The sequence below is a fragment of the Cnephaeus nilssonii genome (genome assembly GCF_951640355.1).
Source record: "Cnephaeus nilssonii genome assembly, chromosome: 4".
Lineage (NCBI taxonomy): Eukaryota > Metazoa > Chordata > Mammalia > Chiroptera > Vespertilionidae > Cnephaeus > Cnephaeus nilssonii.
In genome coordinates this window covers 79,793,908-79,817,693 of record NC_137075.1, presented here as the reverse complement: position 1 = coordinate 79,817,693, position 23,786 = coordinate 79,793,908, and the positions used below count along the sequence as shown (strand labels likewise).

General features: G+C 38.4%; 2 protein-coding genes across 3 annotated transcripts in view; both read right to left on the bottom strand.

Annotated features, from left to right (window-relative positions):
• Nucleotides 1–4,605: 4,605 nt before the first annotated feature.
• Nucleotides 4,606–7,109, bottom strand: HSPA2 (heat shock protein family A (Hsp70) member 2). The gene has a single exon (XM_079769940.1). The coding sequence runs from the start codon at nucleotides 6,963–6,965 to the stop codon at nucleotides 5,058–5,060; it is 1,908 nt and encodes a 635-aa protein (XP_079626066.1). The 5' UTR covers nucleotides 6,966–7,109; the 3' UTR covers nucleotides 4,606–5,057.
• A 2,391-nt stretch (nucleotides 7,110–9,500) lies between these two features.
• Nucleotides 9,501–23,786, bottom strand: part of ZBTB1 (zinc finger and BTB domain containing 1) — a 32,459-nt gene continuing 18,173 nt past the window's right edge. The window contains exons 2-3 of one of the 2 annotated variants that reach the window (XM_079769572.1): nucleotides 21,657–23,572; nucleotides 9,505–14,001 (exon numbers count right to left, since the gene is read on the bottom strand). In XM_079769572.1, the coding sequence (XP_079625698.1) occupies nucleotides 13,965–14,001; nucleotides 21,657–23,554 (1,935 nt within the window). In that variant the 5' untranslated portion in view covers nucleotides 23,555–23,572 and the 3' untranslated portion in view covers nucleotides 9,505–13,964. Of the gene's footprint in view, nucleotides 23,573–23,786 lie in introns of both variants that reach the window. The other variant, XM_079769571.1, reaches the window with a different exon arrangement.

Genomic DNA, 23,786 nt, shown 5'->3' with positions numbered 1-23,786 from the left:
AGGAAGCTTGGAAATAAAAGTTTTCAAAACTTGGTTCTGCTGCCTAAGCAGATGTGAAACCTAGGGTGGGACAACTGATGACGCTTCTGAAGAGACCCAACTGAGGGGTGTGAGGATTTTTAAGGAACAGCGGGTGCAAAGCACCACCATTAATAAGTACTCAAAACCAGTGTTGCTCCAAGCAACTTGCTCTGCGTCAATGGGTGTTCAATAGATACGTTTACATCTACACTTGGCACTTTTCAAGTCATGTTTTTAATTTCTTCTTGCAGCTGAGTTGATAGGCAGACTAGTTCTTTCCTCCCAACACTGATGTAAGCAATGTGAGTGACACAACGTGACTGGGAAGGCCTCATAGAGGCTTTTGTCTTATCCCCACAGCTTGCTTGGATGGGATGCTCAGTAAATAGTCGGTGACTGTATGCTCCCCAAATTTTTAAAATACGGCAATAGACATGCCCACTACTTTCACTCCTCACTCCTTGGTAAGATAACCACTGGTTACAGTAATATAAAATCATAGTCCCTTAGATTTATGTTCCATTCACTTGAGTCCATGGCTGTTAGCTGTTCTGGTCGGCTCAGATACATAAAAACCCACCTACCTAGACGCTGGCAGTGCTGCTTGGAGGCTGTGGCCTCAAGGCTGGTTTACGGCACACGATGACTCATTTGCAAAGGAGTAAGACTATCCCAGTGACCAAGAGTTTCTCACCGAGCTGCCTACAACTTCGGGGGAGGGGAGGAGAAGACGAGGAGAAAAACCTGGAACCTATTCACCTCACAACCATTATGGGGAAGACAGACCACACTTCTGTCAACCTCCAGTTTATCCCAATAAGGGAAGAAAAAGATATTTGACACTTCACCATAGTTTAACTTCATGCTGTCTAATATACAAAACTAAGGTAAAAATACGAGTTGAGAACCCAAAACAATGACCTACATGAAAGTTACAAGTTATTTCACATGTGCTAGAGGGACATAGTGTTAAAGGAAACCTGTAACTCTGAAGGACCACCTTATACTTCTGCATTACCAAACCCTCACAAAAGAGGGAAGAAAATGTTTTTATTGCTAAATCATTATTTAAAAAGTGACCCACTCATTTCTTAGGTTAGATTTTTCACCAAATAGGTTTTTTAATGCCATTAAAAATTCACAACCTAAAGTGGAAATATAATTTTCTCTTTAGGAAAAAAAAATTCATGATATTATAAAGTAGGGATAAAGGTACTATCTAAATACTAATAATTCCAAGTGTCCTGTGAGGGAAAGGTTTTGTGTGTATGTGTGGGTTTTTTCCCTAATTAAAAGAACTTCTCAAGGTCATATAACTAAGAATATAACAGAACTAAGTTGCTGGTCTCAGATTTTAGGAGCAAGAATTATAATGCATGTTTATACCATGAAAAAAGTAATAATGGACAGGTTTATAGTGTTATAAATCTACCTTTAAAAATGAACATGTAAGGACATGACAATGACAGTATTTTAATTAGCAACTCCACTGTTGGTTGCTTATTTCCCCAATCTTGAATTCACAAACAACCTAATTACTTTGAAAGTGGTGGAGGAAAGAGCCTATGGCTTCTTGATTTGTTCTAAAGGACATTTCTACATTAAATATCACCCTAATAAGTTTCAGAAATGCATATACCCATTCCAAGAGCTATATCAAAATATACACTGGGCTCTTTTTCCAAAGACTCATACTTTTTCTTTAAGGAATGAAATTCTGTATCTAATTTTAATGCTTAAGGATAGCCTTTCAAAAATAGTTTTCACATACCTATTTATAAATTTACAGAAGCAAGTGAGTATTCTTGTTCCTTCACCTATATATGTATATATTCCTTTAGCAATTGTCTAATATATGGATTTGAGATTCTTTAAAACTTCAATTACAGTGTTCAATGCCTCACCACACAATTTTTATAAACTGCATTCAATTTAAAGTAGGTGAAGGCCATATCATGGGCCTAGTATTTAAGCTTCATAAAAAGAAATCTTTTGATTTTTATCTAGATAGCAAGGTTGTATTCTCATTTAAGATTATATATATATAGGATAAAGAAATTCTCATTAAGTCTCCCTTGATTAGTTGATTCATCAAATATTCTATTATGCATGTTAAGTTTAAATATATAGTATTACTATCTCCTAATGTACAATTTTTAATGAATTTCCATTATATATATCAAATTAATACTACTATAAAAATTTAAGAGTGAGCTTGTTTTGAAATTTCACACATCTCAAATACTGTAAACAACTATTAGGTCTTAAAAGGTGTCCAGTTTTGTTGCCTCAAAACAGGGACAAATATGTTATTTAGACATTCTGGTAAGAATTTAAGTGCCTATTCTGAGAAATGTATTTTTTTAAATATATTTTTATTGATTTCAGAGAGGAAGGGAAGGGAGAGAGAGGTAGAAACATCAATGATGAGAGCTGCCTCCTGCATGCCCCCCACTGGGGATGAGCCTGCAACCCAGGCATGTGCCCTTGACCCGAGTGGAACCTGGGACCCTTCAGTCCACAGGCCAACACTCTATCCACTGAGCCAAACTGGCTAGGGCTGAGAAATGTATTTTTTTATCCCTTAGTATTCTATATGTATTGCATTTGCTTTAGTCATGACCACTAGTCTCTACCATAACACACTACTTTAAAGTTCAAGTAATGCTTAATTAATTCTTAAACTGTAATTTAGCCTTATCCTACGATCAAGTGTTTTTTCCATTGTCATTTGACTATGGCTGATCTAACATTTGCAAAGAAGTTCCTAGGAGTTACTGGGTTACTAGTTTCAACTGACTCCTGGAAACATTAAATGGGTGCTTTGGTGGCTTTATCTTAATAAATATTGAGATCTAGATACATTTGAGAAGACAGAATTAAATAAAAAAAAACACTCAAGAAGGCTAGGAGCTTTACAAATTACTTTTCAAAATAATAAAAAATGAAGTATCTACATAGATTGAAATTAGTGCTATAGGCAGTTACCGGAGGTCAGGCCACCAGATCAAAGAGACTACCACTAGTCGTTTTTCTGAAACTTTAGAAACTAATATCTTCTAAAGTGAGGTCTAAAATGGTCATACTAATACCAAATTGCACTCACAGAAAGACTCCATTATATTTTGACGTTAGAGCAAGGGATAAACACTTTCAACAAATCAAGAACTACTGGAAGTTTAATAGCATGGGTATTACCTTGGTAAAAAATTAATGCTAAAAGTCACTCTAAGGCTATTAATGACCTGTTCTCTTAGTAACAAGGTAGTTTGTCAAATATTTATGTGATAGTATCTCTAGTCAATGAAATACCCTTACTGCCTCCTTGCTAAAAACTTTCCACCAGCTTGACACCAGCATTGAAAAACCCCAAATTATCTTTAGCTTTTCAGTGTAATTTTTTAAAGTTTATTTTGAATCAGTTTTACAATTGCTTTTTTATCTTCCCCCCACCCAAATGGGACTTGCCTTGGAGGAGGAGGAAGAGGAGAAGAGGGAGAAGAGGAAAAGCAGATGTACATAGGAGTCAGCTCTTGTGTGAGGGTCATTATCAAAGCCCAATGTTTTTAGGCTAATTTGTTCCCTAGTTTTTATATTACTTCAAAAATTAATCTCTCCGCATGAAAAAGAAGGGTCCACTACTATCTTAAAAATATGGCTTCTATAATTCAGTTATGACCAACATGAAGCAAATCTACATCACTTGGAAAGAGATATCAAAATATCTGTGTGTGGTGAAAACATTAGGTTAACTATGCATTTTCCAATGAGCTTTACAGAATTTCTCCCAAGTTCCCCTTAAAGAGAATAAATCGGAACAAAGCAGAAGTGTAATTTCAATGAAAAATCAACATGAACCCCCTTCTCCCAAGGATGTGAATTTTAAGGCCCAGGATCGTAGATCTCAAAGGGCTGCAATTTTCCTATTTGTAACAACCTCAAATCAGATAAGATATATAGGAAAATGGACAAGTTGTATATTAACAAAATACAGGACTATCTTGCAGTTTGCCTTAAAAAAAAATCTATTCTAGTGATTTAAGGCAGATATTGAGAAAGCATTATGATTCTTAAATCAGGAAAAAATACATATCTCTCTTATCCCCCTATAAATTATATCTGCTCAAAACATATCCTTATGGAATTTGCCTTAAGCTGAGAGGTAGAGCTGTTTTACTAGAGTCTAGTAACTAGACAATTAAAACACAGAAAAGCAAGTTGTTTCATACTATTATCAGAAGACAACTCCTGCCCCAGCTTTTTTTAGTTTAAAGAATCATTTTACACTTTAACCCCAGAATATAGCTTGTATTTTAATGGAATATTCAGGTGGATTTTCACTTGAACACTTAAGCCACGCCTTAGGAGTTTGGGTACAGTGCAAGACCCCAGTTTGGTTTTTGTATTAAATGAGGGGGGAAGGGAGTTTACCCAGATCTTCTCCCCTTAAGTTGTTGGTAATTTAAAGCAGGAAACTCATTTGAGAATTAGACAAGATTGAGTTAGATATATTTCATCTCATATTAGTATCTTAAACATAAGTAAAACAGTACCAAGAGAAAATTGAAAACTCCAAGACAGTAATTTTCAGATCAATTTCAGCTTTACTTTGAATTTGTATGTATGCAATTGTGTGCAAAAATAGTGACTGTTCTTGACTTTACTGCAATGTTGACTCTCCTCTTGTAGTACATAAATATAAACAATTCAAGCTTTTATGTATTTTATTGTTACCAAGCTTCCACAGAACGTGCGTGCAAACTTCAGGTTCCCCATCTCAAACACTAAGTTAACCAAAAATGCTCAAGTCAGCAAACAGCAAAATGCATTAAAGAGAAACCTCAAATAATCAAACTTTAGAACTAACTTTTTATAATTAAACTAAGTTGTTGCTCCTTTCCTTTCATATGCATACACTGGGCTAAAGACTTCCAAAAATAGATCTCATACTTGGCACAGGACATTTAGAAGAAACAAAAACAAAAGGAAAAAAATCAGAGAAAGGAAAAGAGGTTTACGCTGACTGAAGTGCAAGCTTAGTCCACTTCTTCGATGGTGGGTCCCCCGGAGGCTCCAGACCCGCCGCCGCCAGGGCCGCCTTGGTAAAGTTTGCTGATGATGGGGTTGCACACTCTCTCCAGCTCTTTCTGCTTGTGTTCATACTCATCTTTCTCTGCCATCTGGTTTCGGTCGAGCCAGTTGATCACCTCCTGACACTTGTCGAGGATCTTGTTTTTGTCCTGCTCGCTGATCTTGCCCCTCAGTTTCTCGTCTTCCACCGTCTGCTTGATGTTGTAGGCATAGGACTCCACGGCGTTTTTGGCGGCGACACGGTCGCGATTGGCTTCATCTTCCGATTTGTACCGCTCCGCCTCCTGCACCATCCGGTCAATGTCGTCCTTGCTCAGACGACCCTTGTCGTTGGTGATGGTGATTTTGTTTTCTTTACCCGTGCTCTTGTCGGCGGCGGTGACGTTGAGGATGCCGTTGGCGTCGATGTCGAAGGTAACCTCGATCTGGGGGACCCCGCGGGGCGCCGGGGGGATCCCGGTCAGGTCGAACTTGCCCAGCAGGTTATTGTCCTTGGTCATGGCCCGTTCGCCCTCGTACACCTGCACCAGCACGCTGCTCTGGTTGTCTGAGTAGGTGGTGAAGGTCTGCGTCTGCTTGGTGGGGATCGTGGTGTTCCTCTTGATGAGCGGGGTCATGACGCCGCCGGCCGTCTCGATGCCCAGCGACAACGGGGTCACGTCGAGCAGCAGCAGGTCCTGCACGTTCTCCGACTTGTCTCCGATGAGGATGGCCGCCTGCACCGCGGCCCCGTAGGCCACCGCCTCGTCGGGGTTGATGCTCTTGTTCAGCTCCTTGCCGTTGAAGAAATCCTGCAGCAGCTTCTGGATCTTGGGGATGCGGGTGGAGCCGCCGACCAGCACAATCTCCTGGATCTGGCCCTTGTCCAGCTTGGCGTCGCGCAGCGCCTTCTCCACCGGCTCCAGGGTCCCGCGGAAGAGGTCGGCGTTGAGCTCCTCGAAGCGGGCGCGGGTGATGGACGTGTAGAAGTCCACGCCCTCGTAGAGCGAGTCGATCTCGATGCTGGCCTGCGTGGACGAGCTCAGGGTGCGCTTGGCGCGCTCGCAGGCCGTGCGCAGCCGCCGCACCGCGCGCTTGTTGGGCCCAATGTCCTTCTTGTGCTTGCGTTTAAACTCCTCCGCCAGGTGGCTCACCATGCGGTTGTCAAAGTCCTCGCCGCCCAGGTGGGTGTCGCCGGCCGTGGACTTCACCTCGAAGATGCCGTCCTCGATGGTCAGGATGGACACGTCAAAGGTGCCGCCGCCCAGGTCAAAGATGAGCACGTTCTTCTCGCCGCCCGCGCAGCCCTTCTTGTCCAGGCCGTAGGCGATGGCCGCCGCCGTGGGCTCGTTGATGATGCGGAGCACGTTGAGGCCCGTGATGGTGCCCGCGTCCTTGGTGGCCTGGCGCTGCGAGTCGTTGAAGTAGGCCGGCACCGTGATGACCGCGCTCTGCACCTTGCCCCCCAGGTAGGCTTCGGCGATCTCCTTCATCTTGGTGAGGACCATGGAGGAGATCTCCTCCGGGAAGAAAGTCTTGATCTCTCCCTTGTACTCCACCTGCACCTTGGGCTTCCCGCCCTCGCTCACCACCCGGAACGGCCAGTGTTTCATGTCCGACTGCACCGTGGCGTCCTCGAACTTGCGTCCGATCAGCCTCTTGGCGTCGAAAATGGTGTTGGTGGGGTTCATGGCCACCTGGTTCTTGGCGGCGTCGCCAATGAGGCGCTCGGTGTCGGTGAAGGCCACGTAGCTGGGGGTGGTGCGGTTGCCCTGGTCGTTGGCGATGATCTCCACCTTGCCGTGCTGGAAGACCCCCACGCACGAGTAGGTGGTCCCCAGGTCGATGCCGATAGCCGGGCCGCGGGCAGACATCGTGACTGGAAAAGAGAGGCGAGCGACGTTACGGCGAGAACACCGGGGAGAGGAAACCCGCGGCGTCAACTAACGGTCGCCTGGCACCTGAGCCCGGCTGTGCGGCAGCGCCTCCCGCTCCGCGCCGCTCGGCTCCCGGCTCTTATAGCCGCCGCCCTGCCGCCCTGTGGGAAACCCCAGAGCCAATCGGCTCCCGGGACCGCCCGCCGAGGCTGGCCCTGGTCCGAGTGACCCGCCGGTGGCCCAACAGATTTCCAGCGAGTGAGGGGCGGGACCGCGGCCCGCGCCAGGCGCCGAGGGGCGGCCGTTATGCAAATGATGCCCCGCCCTCGTCTCCCAGCGGCCGGGTCCGCGGCTACTCGCGCGCGCAGCCGGCAGCTTGGGGACGTTAGGCTCGCACACGCCCCCTCCCCGCGCCCCCAGGTGTGTGCGCTTTTTTCTAGATCCTTGCCTTCCCTAAGGCGGGATTCGTCAACGTCCTTTGGATTGGCAGGGCACGCGGCCAATGGGCAGCGCGGGCTCCCAAGTGGGGCGGGGAAGGAGCGGCTGGGGCGTGGTGGGAGCGGGGCGCGGAAGGGGAGCCGGAGAGGGGAGTCACCGGGGCCGTTCGCCCAGCTTCTAGGCCTGACGTGCAGTTCAGCGCCAAGTGAACCGACTACCCTAGCTCTCGGGGATAGGGCAATTCACTGAGTTGGTTGCACCGAGGAAAGAGGGCCAGAAGCTGCTCTTTTAATGTTGACGTGGCCTCGGAGTGCAGGCGATTCCCCCTAAGCCGGCGGCAAAAAGAAAATAGCCCTGGTGTTCTGGGATCGGGCGGTCAGCCTCCCAGACTTTTACTGGGTGTGCTTCGCAGCGGCTCAGTAGGTGTGAGCGCCCGGTGCAAACTGCCTGGTGGGCGAGGACAGCGGGAGCCCGGGCAGCTCCCTCTCGGGCTCCCGAAAAGGCCCCCCGCCCCGCCCCGCCCCGCCCCGCCCCGCGCCGCCCCCCGCGCCGCCCCCCGCGCCGCGCGGAATAGGACCTGGGGAGTGGCTGCAACGCGTCTTCCCAGCGTTTAAACTTTCTCTACCTCGCTTTCCATTTTTCCTGCTGGCCCTGCCCCTTTAAGCTTCCTGATTTCGTCTCCCGGTCCTCTCCACTGCTTTCTTTATTTTGGGTTTCAAGGGCCTTATCGGCCACTTTGAGTTATTCATGGGATGAGTCTAGAATCAAACCCTCACGTCTGCTCCATAAAATAACCCAGGCTCGCGCCCAGCCCCGCAGCCCGATCCTCTCCTCCCCAGCCTACGCGCTGCTGCTCGTGTTTGTGACCCGAGTCACGTTTATGACAGCTCGCCGGAGGGAGACTTCCTGTAGCGATGCTCGAGTGACATTAGAGGCATAAACCCTCAGGGAAGGCGGGTGAAAAGAACAGTTCCTTTTAGAAGAGGAGCGTGAGAACGGCTGTGGAAGCACTGCCTGGCACCAGGCGATGAGGTAGAAGCTGACTCCTGTACAGGGGCCCCTGAAGGAAACGGTAACAAAATCGCTGGGCTCACACTTCACATTTCGGGAGGAAGCTGTATTCAACCAGCTTTAGGGGGCACCATCTATGTGAGAGTAAAAAGACAAAGGAGATTGTCTTTATGAGGTTGAGAGTCTGATAAAGAGATCAACATAATTCGAGAGAAATGCTATGGGAACACAAAGGAGGGGCACCTCCAGACGGAAAGGGTGTGGGTGAGCGCTTCCTGGAAGAGATGCCAGGCCTGAGGCAGGTGCGGAAGTTTGCCGGCAAAGTGGGGAGGAAAGGCATTCTGTGTATGGGTTGTAGGAGCTTGGGTTACGAGGAAAGCACTGTATCCTGGGGCAACTATAAATCTTATACAGATTAGTGTTACTGCAAGAGCAGGGATACAAGCAAGAAAAGAGCGTCTTCAGGTGGACAGGACAGGTTTAAGAACTGTATCTGCCATGATTTCCACCCCCCTGAGGCTATGGGAGATGGAGAACATCCTTTGAAAGAGGGAAGTAATGGAGAGCCCATATCGAAGTTGTGTGAGACAGTGCTGGAGCACAGTTTTTGTCTGAGAAACACATCATCTGTGGCCTAGAAGTAATGTTGCTAGAACCCTATAAAGCCTCATCAATGAACATTTGCCTTTCTTTTACCTAGTTGTATATGTCATCTCCAATATTTAAAAACACACTTCCTACTAATTTGTTCATCTCATTAAATAGTACTGGTTTTAACCACAATTCCCATCTCCTTTTCCATGAAAAAAAAAAAATAAAAGAAAAAATATGAACTAGGAAATCTTTTAAAGAAATTAAGAAGACAAAGATAAAACCAAAAGTTTTCTATTGGAGCTGCCTTAAATTGTGAGTACTTATCTCTTGATTTTTTTTCTTGTAAATTATTGTCTTTTATGTAGTTATTTAAAAGGGGGGAATTAGAGGGCTGGAGAATAATCCACATCTTTGTAGAACTAATATGATGTGATCTAGAAACAGGGTCTCAGCTACAACAGAAAGCAGAACTGTAAGAAAAACAAATTCTTCAGATCTCTCACACATTTACCTCAGGCAAGGCAAGATTGCAAAAAGCAAACATGCCAATTCGTATACACAAACACTAAAATTAAAACTTCAGAAGGGAGAGGTTCTTAGTAACTATGTACTATCTCTATGTACAGTTATTACAAACAACTCTTGCAGTCTAACTACCACATTCATCTATAACATGGCTTTGTAAAACCACAGTAGCAATTTATCTGTATTTTCATTAGCAATATCTTTTTTCTGCTCTTTTTATCTAGTAAACTGATGTTTCACACTTTAGATGGCATCCTGAGCTTTCCCCAAAAAGATGCAGTATTTGCATTTTGATCTTATATGAAATAAACTTTTTTAGTCCTAGAACATTATCATACACTGAGCATTCTTGGAATTTTTACATTGTTCTATATTGGTATTGATTTTTTTAAATCTTGTTCTTTTTTATGAGTGTGGCTCAGAATTCATTAAAAATATGGTCTATTAAAATTATCAACTTAGCAAATTTATGGTCAAATAATATTCATCAGAGCCAGCACCAGTGCAGCAAAACAGGTAAACTCTACTAGTGGGAATATAAATTAGTACAATCTTTCTGGAAGGCAATGTGATAATATTTTTTCTTTACTTTAAATGCAATCATATCCTTTATTTAGTATTACCATGTGGGATTTATCCAGAAATAATAGAACATTCAGGTAGTATTATTTATGATAACAGCATTAAAAAGGACATGGCTTAAATATCTGACAATAAGAAAATTATTACATCAATTATAGTATATCTACATGATGAATTATTATGTAGCCATAAAAATTGTTTACAAGAATTTTAATGACACAGAAAAACGTTTTTGACATAATTAAGTGGAAAATAAGATATAAGACTTTTGTAACTTATCCCATATGTAGGATAATCTTATGTATATGAAAAATGCATCAAAATTGGTTCTCTCTAGATGGTAGGATTATCAGTAATTTTTCTAAATACCCTTATGTTTTTACAATTCATTTTTGAAACTTGACTATTAACATTCACTCAAGACAAAACTTACTAATCCTACTACTTACATAGAAATTACTACTGATTTTCACCAAATAAAATCTGTTTGGCAGATTATAAATACTATGTGTTTCAAAGTGTTTTTAAAATCCAAAGGCTGAGGTTCAACACAGTTTGGAAAAACCAAGAGTTTTAGTATATATCAAACCCTCTTTAAATAATCCCTAACAGCCAGAAAAGTACCTGGAACACAGTAGTGATTCACTAGTTCAAGTTTATTAAAAGTAACCAAAAAAAACTGAATATTTTTTCTTGTATAAGAGGAAGATTATCTGCCTACCTCTTATATTTCTGTACTCAAACTGCAAATATCAAAAGATGAAACAAAGTCACATCTGAAAATATTTGTACTAGAGATACAAAGATGAATAAAATAAGGTCTAAACTTTGTACATGGATAGTCAGGCCTGCCCTAGGGAGACTAAGAATAAATTTTTTTCCCAAATTACTAGGAGAAAAATTTTATGGATTTTTCCGGCACGCTCTCAGTCCCTACCCAGGTTCAACCTTCATGAAGTTTGTGGATTGTTTTGAGGAGGTAATGTTGGCCTGAAGAGAAGGTGGAGTAAGTAGCAGCCGATAAGTTGAGGACCTATGAGCAAACTGTTGTCAAACTAATTATTATATTTAAGACCTCTGTAAATACTGCCATTTTGTAATTCTTGGAAGTATCCTGTCCCAATATATTTATCCAATCACCTGTCATGTAGGAAAAATTTCACTATTTGCTTCTTTGAGTCTTGGAAAACTGTCTTTAAAAGTTACAATTAAACTATAGATACACAGCAGCCTAGGGTAGGACACTACCATGCCTGGCACTGCAGGCTATCAGAACCAAACCTAGAAACCAAAGCCTTTTTCCAGGAGAGAAATCTGTGACCACAGCAGATTATAAATACTGTGGGTTCCTACTTCAGTTTTGTAGAGTGCTAACTTGGAGGATAGACTCTTGTGGAATAGTCTGAAATAATCTGAAAGAAGTCAGACTCAATATGCCATTATTGGTGACACTTATTAAATTAAGTGAAATTAAAATTAACTGAAACTATGACAATCGTCTTTCAGAACTGATATGAAATGAAGAGAGTACTCATTGCTGATCACTGGAAACAAAATTAGTAAATTCTTTAACTGAAAAGAAACAAAATGAATTATACTGGTTAGGAAGTTATTTCTATAAATAAATAATGTTTGTTATTCTGAAAAACGAATTAACCAACCCTTTGAAATATTATGTCAGTGGATTCTTATAAATGTTTCTTTTTGTATTATAAAGAAACCTAATGAATGTGTTGCCATCTGTGTTTGCTATGAATTAGTACTTTTGCAGTCATTGTGTATTAAAAGAAAACAGGATTTGGCAGTAATCATTTTAGTAATTCTCTTTGTGTACTTCTGAAGCTTCTCAGGACCACTATAATTAGCTATATCAGATATTTTATTATTTTGGTATTAGAGAATGGAAGGAATTGATAACTTTTCAGACAAGTAATTTTTTAAAAGGTTGAAAAGTACAGTTTAAATAAAAGTAATATACAGACAGTTTAACTTCTGAACATAGAGGAGGAAATTTTATTAGGTAAAAACAATGGATTATAAATGTAACAAAAACTCTCTATGTAACCCAATAAACTCCATTTTGTACTAATATACAGAAAATAATCAAATTATAGAATGCATTTAAATCACTTATCATTATATTCATATTTTAGTAATCAAAATTTAAGCATATTTCTTTTGTGAATCTAATTCTACCAGTCAATTAAAATTATTGAATCTCTACTATCTTGATCTTGAACCTTTAATTATTGATAATATTTTTTATCTTTTCTGTTTCTTACTTGTTATAAGTTTGTTTTCTATAGGCTTCCCTCATGCTCCCAAAAGAGATTAACTCTAGTTTTGTTTTTTCAGAAACTAACAGTTTTCTAAACTTATTTGTTTTATTTTAAAGCCATTGAATTCATATGATTTTGAAATCTTTGGTGGATTTCTCTTCTACCTTCTTGCTGCTGGACCCACACATTGTAATTAACTTTTTCTGATTTTTTAATCTAATTATTAGAATTAATATTCAAGTTATTCTATTTTATAGCTAGAGAGTTTAAATTACTTAACTGCGTATACTACTATGAATACTCTAAGTTAGATCTCTTTATGCAACTCCTTATTAAAATATTTGAATAGGTATAAAAACATAATAAACATTTCTGAAAATATATGACATCTTAATATTGTACAATAAAATAATAATAATAATGAATTGGGTACACAATTAACCAAAAGTAAAACTACAAGCATACTCACAATAAGGAAATAATATGGCTAGAAATGTATTTTTTGAAAAGTATTTGTAGCCAAGTTAAAATTTCACCAAACATTTCATTTCCTCTTGAAAGGACTTTTAAAATATATTAACCATTGTTTTATTCAACACTTAGTTGAATTTTATCTTGAAATTTGAAAACTGAGAAACATTAATACTGAAAACAAGTGTTTAACAGAAACTCATTCTGTCCTATTAAGTTATATTGCTAAGTTCAAAAGAAAATAATGTCTTAAGATACACTCTTTTGGTTGTCTGTGAATTGTGAAAATCTACCACTATTGAAGAAATAATACCACTTCTGTTTTTTCCTTCAAGTTAACAGACTTAAAAGGGAGCTTCATTAATATTAATAATCAAGTTTGTAACATATATACAGTAAAAAAAGGGTAAATGTTACATTACAGTGAGTAATAACTATATTATCTTTTCTTGTTAAAGTATTGTTCTTGCTTTTTTTCTCTGTACCCACACTTTTATTTATACTCTACAGATTTTTATGTATAATTTTTTAATTGTCTAAAAGCATTTCATAATATGTAAACTCTGATTCAGATTAAGTTTAGAATTATGTGTTTACACAGTTATGTGATTACTAGAGGCCCAATGAATGAAATTCGTGCAAGGGGCTTGGCCCTCGCAGCCCTGGCTTCGTCTGGAAGGTCATCGTGCTGTCTGGTCTATTTAGCATATTATGCTTTTATTATTATAGATTATTATAGATATTTACAGTAGCCTAGCAAGCCTTTTAGAAGGGACCCTTGAAGATAATCAGCATATAGTTTCATTTTAGTGTAACTTTACCCATTGAAGTCTTATGAATATTCTACTTTTCTTTAGCAGATTTTCCACAGATACTAGGAGAGTCGCCGTGATTCAATTTTGTCACAACAAAGTGATTTCAAAGTGGTCTTTTCTGAGTTTTCTTGGATGCTTGCAACTGGAACATTTGGGGCTGATGAGGTTTGTCAGGAAGACAGAAAAGATGGTGTCACTTCAGATCTGATATTCCTGGGTCTGGATTTAAAGATTATCTGTTGAAGATTGATTCTTCCCCAGGTCCTCTCCAAATTCAGATCTCACTTCTCCAGAGGTTTAGAAGGCCCTATTTCACCACTGCCACACAGAAAAAGACAAAACTCAAGAAAATAATATTACAAGTTGACTGCGCTGCAAGATACATGTCTTAGGTCAGAATTTCATGGCTTTTGGCATCAGACCAGCACACTATTAATAGAACAAAGAATGGAAACAAAAGCATAGTTCCTAGAACTTGAATTTATTTAATTTCTTCCCCAATGTAACTCATTATACCCTTCAAATATAAGGTGTTCTCATCACTCAAATAATTCTCCAACTATAGGGACACTTCCCCCCGCCCTCCCCCCTTGCATTATCTAAGCTAGAATGGGTAGAGCACATAAATATGTAACATAAAGATAGAATGTCAGCCAGGTAGATGAAAGTAGGGAGGAAGGAAACAGTTAAGTGTTTTCCTTCAAATAATTTTACAATGTATTTTAATTTATTAATGGCAAATCTGGTTGAAACATAGACCTAACAAATTTAAAAGTGGAACATCAAGTTAACATTGTTTTCTCTAAATATTAAGTACTGAATACACTCTGTAAATGAAAATAAAGTACACACACACACACACACACACTTTCGCGCGCGCACAGAGTTTTCCTTCAAATTCCTAAATTCACAGCTCCCCTAGCCTGCCCCAGTGATTGTGGGTAAAATTATATTTTTTTCAGCAACACTTTGCCTTAATTTTTTAACAAAGAGATTGTTTCTTAAAATACTTCCACCCTACCCCCACCCCCACCACATCAGGGAGCATATAAGCATTTGAAAGAAAAAATGACTTTCATAATCTGTATGCTTAGAATTATTTCATATAAAAATGAATTCTGCTAATTCCCATTGGTATAAGCAATTGCTTTAAGTAGAATAAAAACAACATAGTAACTTTTTAAACTTTAACTGGGGCTTCATAGGCTGTCTACCTAACGCTATTCCTTTCTCAAATAGGTGAGGAAATTTTCTCACATAAAATTAATATTCCTGACTCTGAAATGAAACCATGTCTCCCCCCCCCCCCCTTTTTTTTCCCTCATCCTTTGATCCTGGTTTCCTGTGATTTCTGACTTATTATAATGGCAATTAGTACATTGATACATTCAATCCAGAGCCAAGCACTGAGCTATAATCTTCACAGCCATCTTTTTCTGTTAGCAAATGAATAAGATAATGAGAAATCATAATGGTTTCCTGCCCCCTAGTGATCTGTGGTGGATTTTGATAGAAAGGATGAATAATTGTCACTAATGAATCTCAATGATTTGGTTTTCCTGAATATAATAGGGGAACAACTTAAATAGGATTTAAACTTCTTAAAGCTAAAATCAAATAAGCATGTACATATAAATATGTAGGTGGTATTAAATTGGTTTAAAATTAGCATGAATTTACAAGCTGCTATAGTCATTTAGTTAATATTTACCAATAAAAGTTCTAAATCCTTGCATTTTTGCCTCTTGCTAGCATATAGTTTTTATAAGTAGCTAAATTTCATCTGGTTTTAGTGAGACTCTTCCCATGTTACCCAATAAATATGTCCTTGAGTTTGATAGACCATGAAAAGGGGTAACCTAAATGATTATATAGGCATTACCCATTCTTCTAACGTAAAAAATAAAATTTGGCAGATAGATCCTTGTAGTAATAGATTTTAACACAGAAGTAAAACCTATTGTATAGGCTGTAAAAATCTGGCAATAAGATGCAGGACATTAAAATCAGTTTCAATTGGGAGGAAACTCTCACTTAAACCATTAAATAACTGTTCATTTGTTTAAACTTTGCTTCTATGTTAGGGTGGATATACAGCTGTTGTTTCCTGAAATTATCTTTCATTTCTTTTACAAGTAAGACTTGTTAAAGTTTACACTAGAAAGCCATAGTTATTTTTTTGTAAATTGAATTACAAATGACCAGAAAAAAAATTTTAATGTTTTTTATTAATTTTTTTTTTTTTTTTTAGAGAGGAAGAGAGAAACATGGATGAGAGTAGTATCAACATCCACAGGCTGCCTCCTGCACGCCCCCTACTGGGGATCAAGCCACAACTCAGCATGTGACGACCAGGAATCTAATTGTGGACCCCTTGGTAAACACTCTACCACTGAGCCATACCAGCTGGGCGAAAAGAACTTTTGTTTTTAGTCAAATTTTGATTGCTCTATAAACTTTAATCAAACCAATCACAATATGGTAATTAGGGATTTTTTTTTTTTTAGCCAAAGAAATGAAAAATTTCTTATCCACATCTTTTGTTAAGGCAAAAAGAGGAAACTGTTTATTCTGGGGTCCTGATTTTTCTTGGGAATATTTTCAAATGATTTGAGTTATTCATCAGTTTCATAACCAGTAAAAGGAAATGAGCATTGGTGGGGAAAATTAAAACATAAAGGTCAAGAATAAGGAAAAGAAAGGATAGTTCACAAATATAGAAATATGTAAGTTGAATTCAAATTAATTTTTAATTGAGCGCTTACCATGGGTCCCAAAAGTGGCTGATAATACCACTAAGTGTTTTAAGTTTAAATAAAGAAAATGGAAACATATCGGTATTTAGTCTTTATTTCTAAAACATCATCCTGAATGACCCATTCAAATAAAAAGTTTTGTTTTCAACTGATTATTTTTACATTATTCAACATGTTCATTAGGTACTCACTATTACCAGCTATGTTACCAGGCACCTCAGATGAGAGGTGATGAACAAGAAGCACAGAGTCTCATAGGAGCTTTATCACATGTGTTCCTAGGCTGAAAAGGCCCTTCTTTGTGCTTCTTGGTAGGTGGAGTATGTAGCTTAGTGGTGAAACACAGGAATGTAGAAATCAGATAGGTCTAGGTTCAAATTCCAGCTCTCGTATCTAGTATTTAGTTTCTGTGTGGTCTCAGGAAAAAAGTCTCTCTGAACCTCAGTCCCCATCTGAAAAATTAGAATGATACTTACCTCATAAGGCTGTAAAGATCAGAATTACACATGTAAAGCATTTAGCAGAGTAGAAAGAGTGCTAACTAAATGGATGCAAGGATTACTAGTGAGAGCCCTAGGATGGATGGATCATGGGTTTCCAAATCTGGCCTGCCACTTCAACTTCTTAACACCAAATATAACTCTACTTGCTTTAGTTCCCTGGCATTCATCTGTCACCCCGTTTACTATACCCCAAGTATTAAGGAGAACATACCACAAGGATATGTTCCCACAGAACTTTTCAGTACCCTAGGATCCTAGTAATGCTAGGGTGCCTGCAGAACAGTAGCATTTATCACTGAGAAGCATTTGATGATACACAAGAGATGGGGATGGTGAGAAAAAATGAGGAACTGACCAAAGTAGATTAATAGCAAAAAAAAAAAAAAAAAAAAAAAAGGAATTTTAACTCATAAAACCATTTAAAATTAAGAAAAAGAAACCAAATTTCTTTATTCTCAACTATGTGTGCACATACACATTCAGGTTATTTTTCTTTTGATTGGTACTGATTTAGCTTTTAAAAATAATGACAAGTTTTTGTTTAACAATTTCACTGTTGTTGTTTTTTTTTTGGGGGGGGGGTTCCAAAGACCTATTAAATATGCAAGTTCCTTAAGTGATTTAGGGAAACAAGTTATTGTTTTAACCAGGGAGAAAGTTGGCAACAACCACAACCCTCACTTACCACTCTTTTAGAATATAAAAGTTGGTATATTATCTCAAGTATTTAGGCATGTCATTGGCATGTTCATAATTGTTTTATTCTATAGCTCTAACTGAATTTTTAAAATCTATTCAAATTATTTTTGAAAAGTGTTTTTTATTGATTTTTCGAGAGAGGGTGAGGGAGAAAGAGAGAAACATCGATGTGGGATTGAAACATTGATCAGCTGCCTCCTGCACACCCTAGACCAGGGATTGAGCCCACAACCCAGCCATGTGTACTGATTGGGAATCAAGCAGCAACCTTTCATTGCACAGGATGACGCCCAACCGAGCCACACTGGCCAGGGCATAATCAAATTATTTTAACCTACCAAATTACTTCAATCTTTATTCAAATCACAGAAAATTCCAAGTCTTTATTTTTTTATTCACTTTTATGACTTGTTCATATTTTTATCCTCAACCACATTACTTAAATAGGATTTTTTAGGTCAGTCTATTATTTTACCTTTTAATTGGTGCTCTGAGTGCCCTAGCAAACTCCTTAATTCTTTTATTTTTAACAACTAGCCCCTGGAATCTTTCTTCTAATCCTTGTCTATATTCAAACTTCACACATTAAACATTAGCCATGTGCTATTTTACTTTGTGATAAGGCATTTCTCTGAATAAATGGGTGATTAAGAGTCCTTGTCCACTGCCCCTTGGTTGTGCTTTATTAATCTCTGAGTTTCTTAGTCCTGTTTACTAAAGAATTACAAACATCTGAGTGGCACTATAATTGATGGCAAGCTTTTTAGGCACTGATTCCATTACTCTAGAATTTCTTGCTAGAGAACAAAAGTCCTTTTAAGCAAGACTGTGTTTATGAGACAGAAAGAAAAACTAGATTGTGCATATATTTATCCAGATTTTCCTCTCAATTTTAGATTTGGAGCCCAATCACTCAAATTATAAAGAGGAGCACACAGCTTCCATAACCTTGATTCATTGTCTTCACAGCAATAAAGGGCAAGAAGCAATAGCAAGCTCCAAAGCTGTAATTCCACCCCACGAGAGGTAAAAAATGAGGAAACTGGGCTGGTCAAAGGTGGTGGATACTTTTCATTCCTCCTAGTTTTAAAAGGCAAGTAAGTAGCCTTTAAATGAACTCTTTGCCTTAACAAGAAAAACTGTACATTATACTGAAAGCCCGCGCTCCCTTGTAGCTAGTTCCAGAACAAAAGGTGTGTGTTCTGTATGACATGAGACAGAGAAAACATGGTTGAGGTGTGGCTTTGTGAAACTATAAACATCTCAGTCATGTAAAATTAGAGACGGTTTAATCTATCTAAGTAAAGGCCTAATGTGCTAAGTGTCCAACCAATCAGTCAACCCACTGCTTGACCAGTCGCTATGACGTGCACTGACCACCAGGGGGCAGACACTCTGCCTGGTAGGTTAGCTTGCTGCTGGGGTCCTGCCAATCGGGACTGGGCGAGAAGGGCTGGATATGCCCTGGAACCCTCCCATGGTCCCTCCCCGGCTGGCCAGCCCCGATGGGGACTGGGCGAGACGCCCCCAATCAGGACTGGGCAATATGGGCTGGTCACACCCTGGAGCCAACCTCCTGCGGTCCCTCCCCGGCCTCTAAAATATTTCTTCTAATTAATTTCCTTTCAATGTGCACAAATTCGTGCACCAGACCTTTAGTATTTATATATTTGGTTGCTAATTGTTGGCTATTAGTACATGTCAAAACACTTAAGTTATATCCCCTTTCCTAATAGACAATCCATTAGGAAACGGATTGGTAGTAGTGGTAGTATTTAGAAAGAACCCTGTTCTTTTTTTATGGAAAAGCCATTGCAATAGATTTTGATGAGGGTCATGGATAACAGTGGTCCCAGAGAAAATTATGTTTACTATGATACTATACAGTTTAGAAATTTGGTTTAAGTTTACTTTATCTCTCTACACTATTCTCTGTTTGTCTCTGAGTTTGTTACAAAACTTTTATCAGGTTCCTATCAGTAATGTATATGGCATATTTCATTTTAAGTTGCATTTCAGATTTAATTACTTGCTAAACTACTGTATCCAAGACTAAGATGAATCACTTTTTCTATGTAGCTTTAAGAAAAAATCTTTGATTTCTCATTTATCTTTTTGTGTATTTTCCCCATCTCTCCTTCCCATTATTGCATGGCTCCTGTTCTATTCCTATTAACACCTCAGCGTCTCCCCACAAATCTCTGACTCACACTGTGCTCCAATACTTCTCTGTCAACTAAGTCTGTGTTAGTCAATAGATCTCTCAATTCTCCTGGCAACTTGTTCTTTAATGCAAGTTGTATACAAAAATATGACTTGCATATCTTAAAAATCTGATGTAAAAAAGGAGCAATACTATTTATACTCACAAAATTATACTTTTAAATATAGGAGTTATTTCAAATCCCATTATGATAATGGTATTATAATGCAAGTAATTCACATTAAAAGGCATTCTATTCAATAGTTGTTTTTATTGGCAGGTCATTAGCCAGTGTTTTAATTCACATGTAATTCATGTAGACCCTGTGTCAGCAATACCTAACAGTAATACTACTTTAACTAAAAAATGATAAACTATTTCCATTTATATGCTCTGTGATTATTTTATAGTCCTCAAAGTTTATAGTCCTTTACAGAAAAAAATAATAGTAAAGCATGGTGATAAACTGCAATTTGCCAAAGCACATTTTCTCCAAATCTTAGTAGTATGAAACACAAGACAGTTTTTTGCACACTCTACTTTTATAGAACAACCAGATTTGTAATTGATTTTTTAATTTTATTTATTTTATCAATACACATGGCAGCTTTCTCAAATCTCAAAGTTCCAAAAGTACGTACTTTTAAAGGTGAAAAATCATTTTCTTTAGATGTCATATTCCTAGAGAACTATTAAAATCTATTTATATAAACAAAAATAACTGATAAACTAACACACTTTAGAAATCAGAATATTTTAAATTATTTTAAATGAATACAAGATATGTCTTTTTAATTAACTATCATAGTTAAATTTAATATCACAAAACAAAATGACTTATCCTCACAAATTTCTCAAATGGAGTAAAGTCATTGGGTTTTACACTTAATATAAGTTTTAAATGTGATTATTAAATGATAATATTTTATCAATTATAGGAAAATATTCATTTATAGGAATTTTCTTAGGTCTATCAATCTTTTGGGGCCAAGTCTGAGCCCATGTCAACCTTCAAGGTTAGATTCCATGCACCTAACCTGCCTAATAAGAATATGAATTTCACTGATAAGAAGGGGAATAAACAATGGCTAAATCACTGTTTAACTTACCAAAAAGAAAAGCTAAAAGTGAATAGGATAGCTTCAAATAACTAATTACTTTTTAAAATTTAAATAGGAATGGCCAATGACGTTGGGTTTAAAATTTCACAGGATAACCTTAAAAAAAACCCCACATAGAAATAGTGAAGTCATCACCTTATTAATAAAAAACTAAAGTTTAATAGTCATTAAAGGGGTAACAACCACTTGTAGTCTACATTTAAAAGAAATTTTTAATCATAGCTAAAACAAACTAAAAACAAAGAATTCTATTAAGAAAAAACAAAAATAAACATTTAATAACACCTAAAATGTAGATACTTAAGATCCTAAACAAAAATATTTAAGGTAAAAGGGCCTTGAAATTTTTCTCCAACAATTAATCTTAACTCAATTTCTAAATAGCTCACATCCTTTGCTTTGGTGTTTTTCCTGCTATGAACTAAACATTAGAACACAGAAAATGATTTATGTTCTTTTTAAATGCTTGGCATTATAATGTGATCTCATATCTTTCCTCAAATTGAATTTTGCTCCACATATTCCACATGTATACAGATGAACATCCATGTGCTGTTCCAACTGTTCATTATTTGGGAATATCTGAAAGCAGACCTGGCATATAGTCTCACCAGCAGATAAATGAGAAATCATATGCCGTACATGGTCATGCTTTCTGAAGTTTCCTTGATCACAAATGGAACAGACATACCTGGCCATGCCTTTGTGCATATCATTGTGCAGTCGCAACTGACGTTCTCTTAAAAACTGCTTCCCACATGTCTGACACACAAACTGTTTTTCCTTAGTATGAACAGTATAGTGTTCTCTGAGGTGACACCGCTGATAAAATCCTTTTCCACACAGATTACAAAAATGCTTTCGTCTGTGATCTCTTTCATTTTCTTCCATGATGGCACTCTTAAACATATCTTGGTCTAGGCAGCCAGACATATGTTCAACCACTAGATTTTCAGTTTCAAAACGCTGGCCACAATTAGGGCACCGAAAAGGACAGGCAGAATGTTTAAATAACTGCTTTTTTTGAATACTGTTTATCTGGAAATGACTGTCCCTAAAATCATCCAACATTTCAACAAACATATCTCTTATTTCAGACTGCTCATCAGGATTCTCTTCCATGTCCATTTTCTCCTCAGTATTTCCTAACCCATTCATTGTCAGATCTTGGGGTTCTCCACATCTTTGAGCATGTTCCTGAAGTTGTCTACCCTTCACAAGTATTTGTCCACATTTACCACATGCACAGATATTTTCAATGTGCTTGGCTAAATAATGAGATGACAGGTCCTCCTCAGTTATTGTAAGTCCGCACAGTTCACAAGATGCATTTTCGGTATCTTCTTGTATTGGACTGCTGTTGTTAGGGGGTCGCGTATTTTCTAAACCACCTCTTTCATCAGCATTCATTGACATTCGAGGTTTTAGAGTTTTCCTACCACTTTTTTTAATACTGACATCTTCTTCAACATAGTATCTGTAAAATGGCTCTTCAGGTTCATCTTCTAATTCATCGTTGTCAGTGGATTCATTACAATCTTTATCAGTAACTTTAATAATGTTAAAATCTTTCAGTTCATCTGTAGGAATATCTTCTGGCTCCATCTTGATAACGATTCTTTTTCTCTCGGCAGCTCTGCTCTTTTCTTCACTGGCTAGTTCAGACTCCACTGTGCTACTCTTTCTGCTTCCAGTGGTTGAAGTCGAATCATCAGCAGGCTGGCTTGTGTCTCCTCTGTATTTGTCTGTCTGTGCAGAATATGTCTTAGAAGAATCCTTTTCACCAAATTCAGCTTTGATATTACTCTCTTTTCCATCTCTAACATCTACTATTCTGTGATAGGATCTCGTGTTTTGATATGAATGTCTGTTAGTACAGGTTAACACATGCTCATCTAATAATTTTTCACAGCTAAAGCCAAATCCACAACTATCACAGGTAAAACTTCGTCCAAAGCGTCGTGACACACGTTCTTTTGGAGTAGATAATTTGGACACAGAACTTTTTTTACACACATCAAATAGTGGTTCAGGAAAATTACCTAATTGTAAAGACTCTTCATCAGGCTCTCTGTTATGTGGTGTATTTACTGTTGAACTTGGCTCTGCACACCACCTATTGGCTTCATTGCCATTTCTAGCCACAGTATCTTCATACATTCTCACCCCAAATATCATTTTGCTGTTCTGTTTGCTAGAAGCAGATGATGAACATTTTGAACTAGAACAATCTGCATCCTGTATGTCTTCTAAGCAGTCAGGAACATTGTACAGCTGTAGGTAATTCATGGCCACTTTAAACTGCTCAAAACTGGAGGGAGCGGTCATTATTTTTCCTAAGTACATAAATTGCAAAATGAGATCAAAACACTCAGCACTAATTTTCATGTTGCTGAGATTCAGCTGTGCAGTGCTATGTTGATGGTTCATGAAAAACATCCTAAAATAGGAGCTACAAGCAGCTAGAACAGCTTTGTGTGCTTGAAAGTAAATGTCATCAATTGCAATACAACAGTCACAGAGAAAACCCCATTCCCTTTGGTTGTTTAGCTGCTGAAGGACGTAGCTGCTGTGGCTGGGCTTTGCCATCTTCTATTAATTAGCGACCTATGTAAAACAAAAATATTACAGTCAGACAAGATATCACAAAAGCACTTGAACAAAAGAATAAATCTGATCATAATTTGTGACTTGTGTCACTTTGCTATTACAGTCAAGGTATGAATCAAGTCTTCCATTCTAATGCAGCAAAATTCAATAATATATATATGAGTCATGTTTTAAATTTGAAAATGAAAAATACTCAGCCATTTACTCAAGC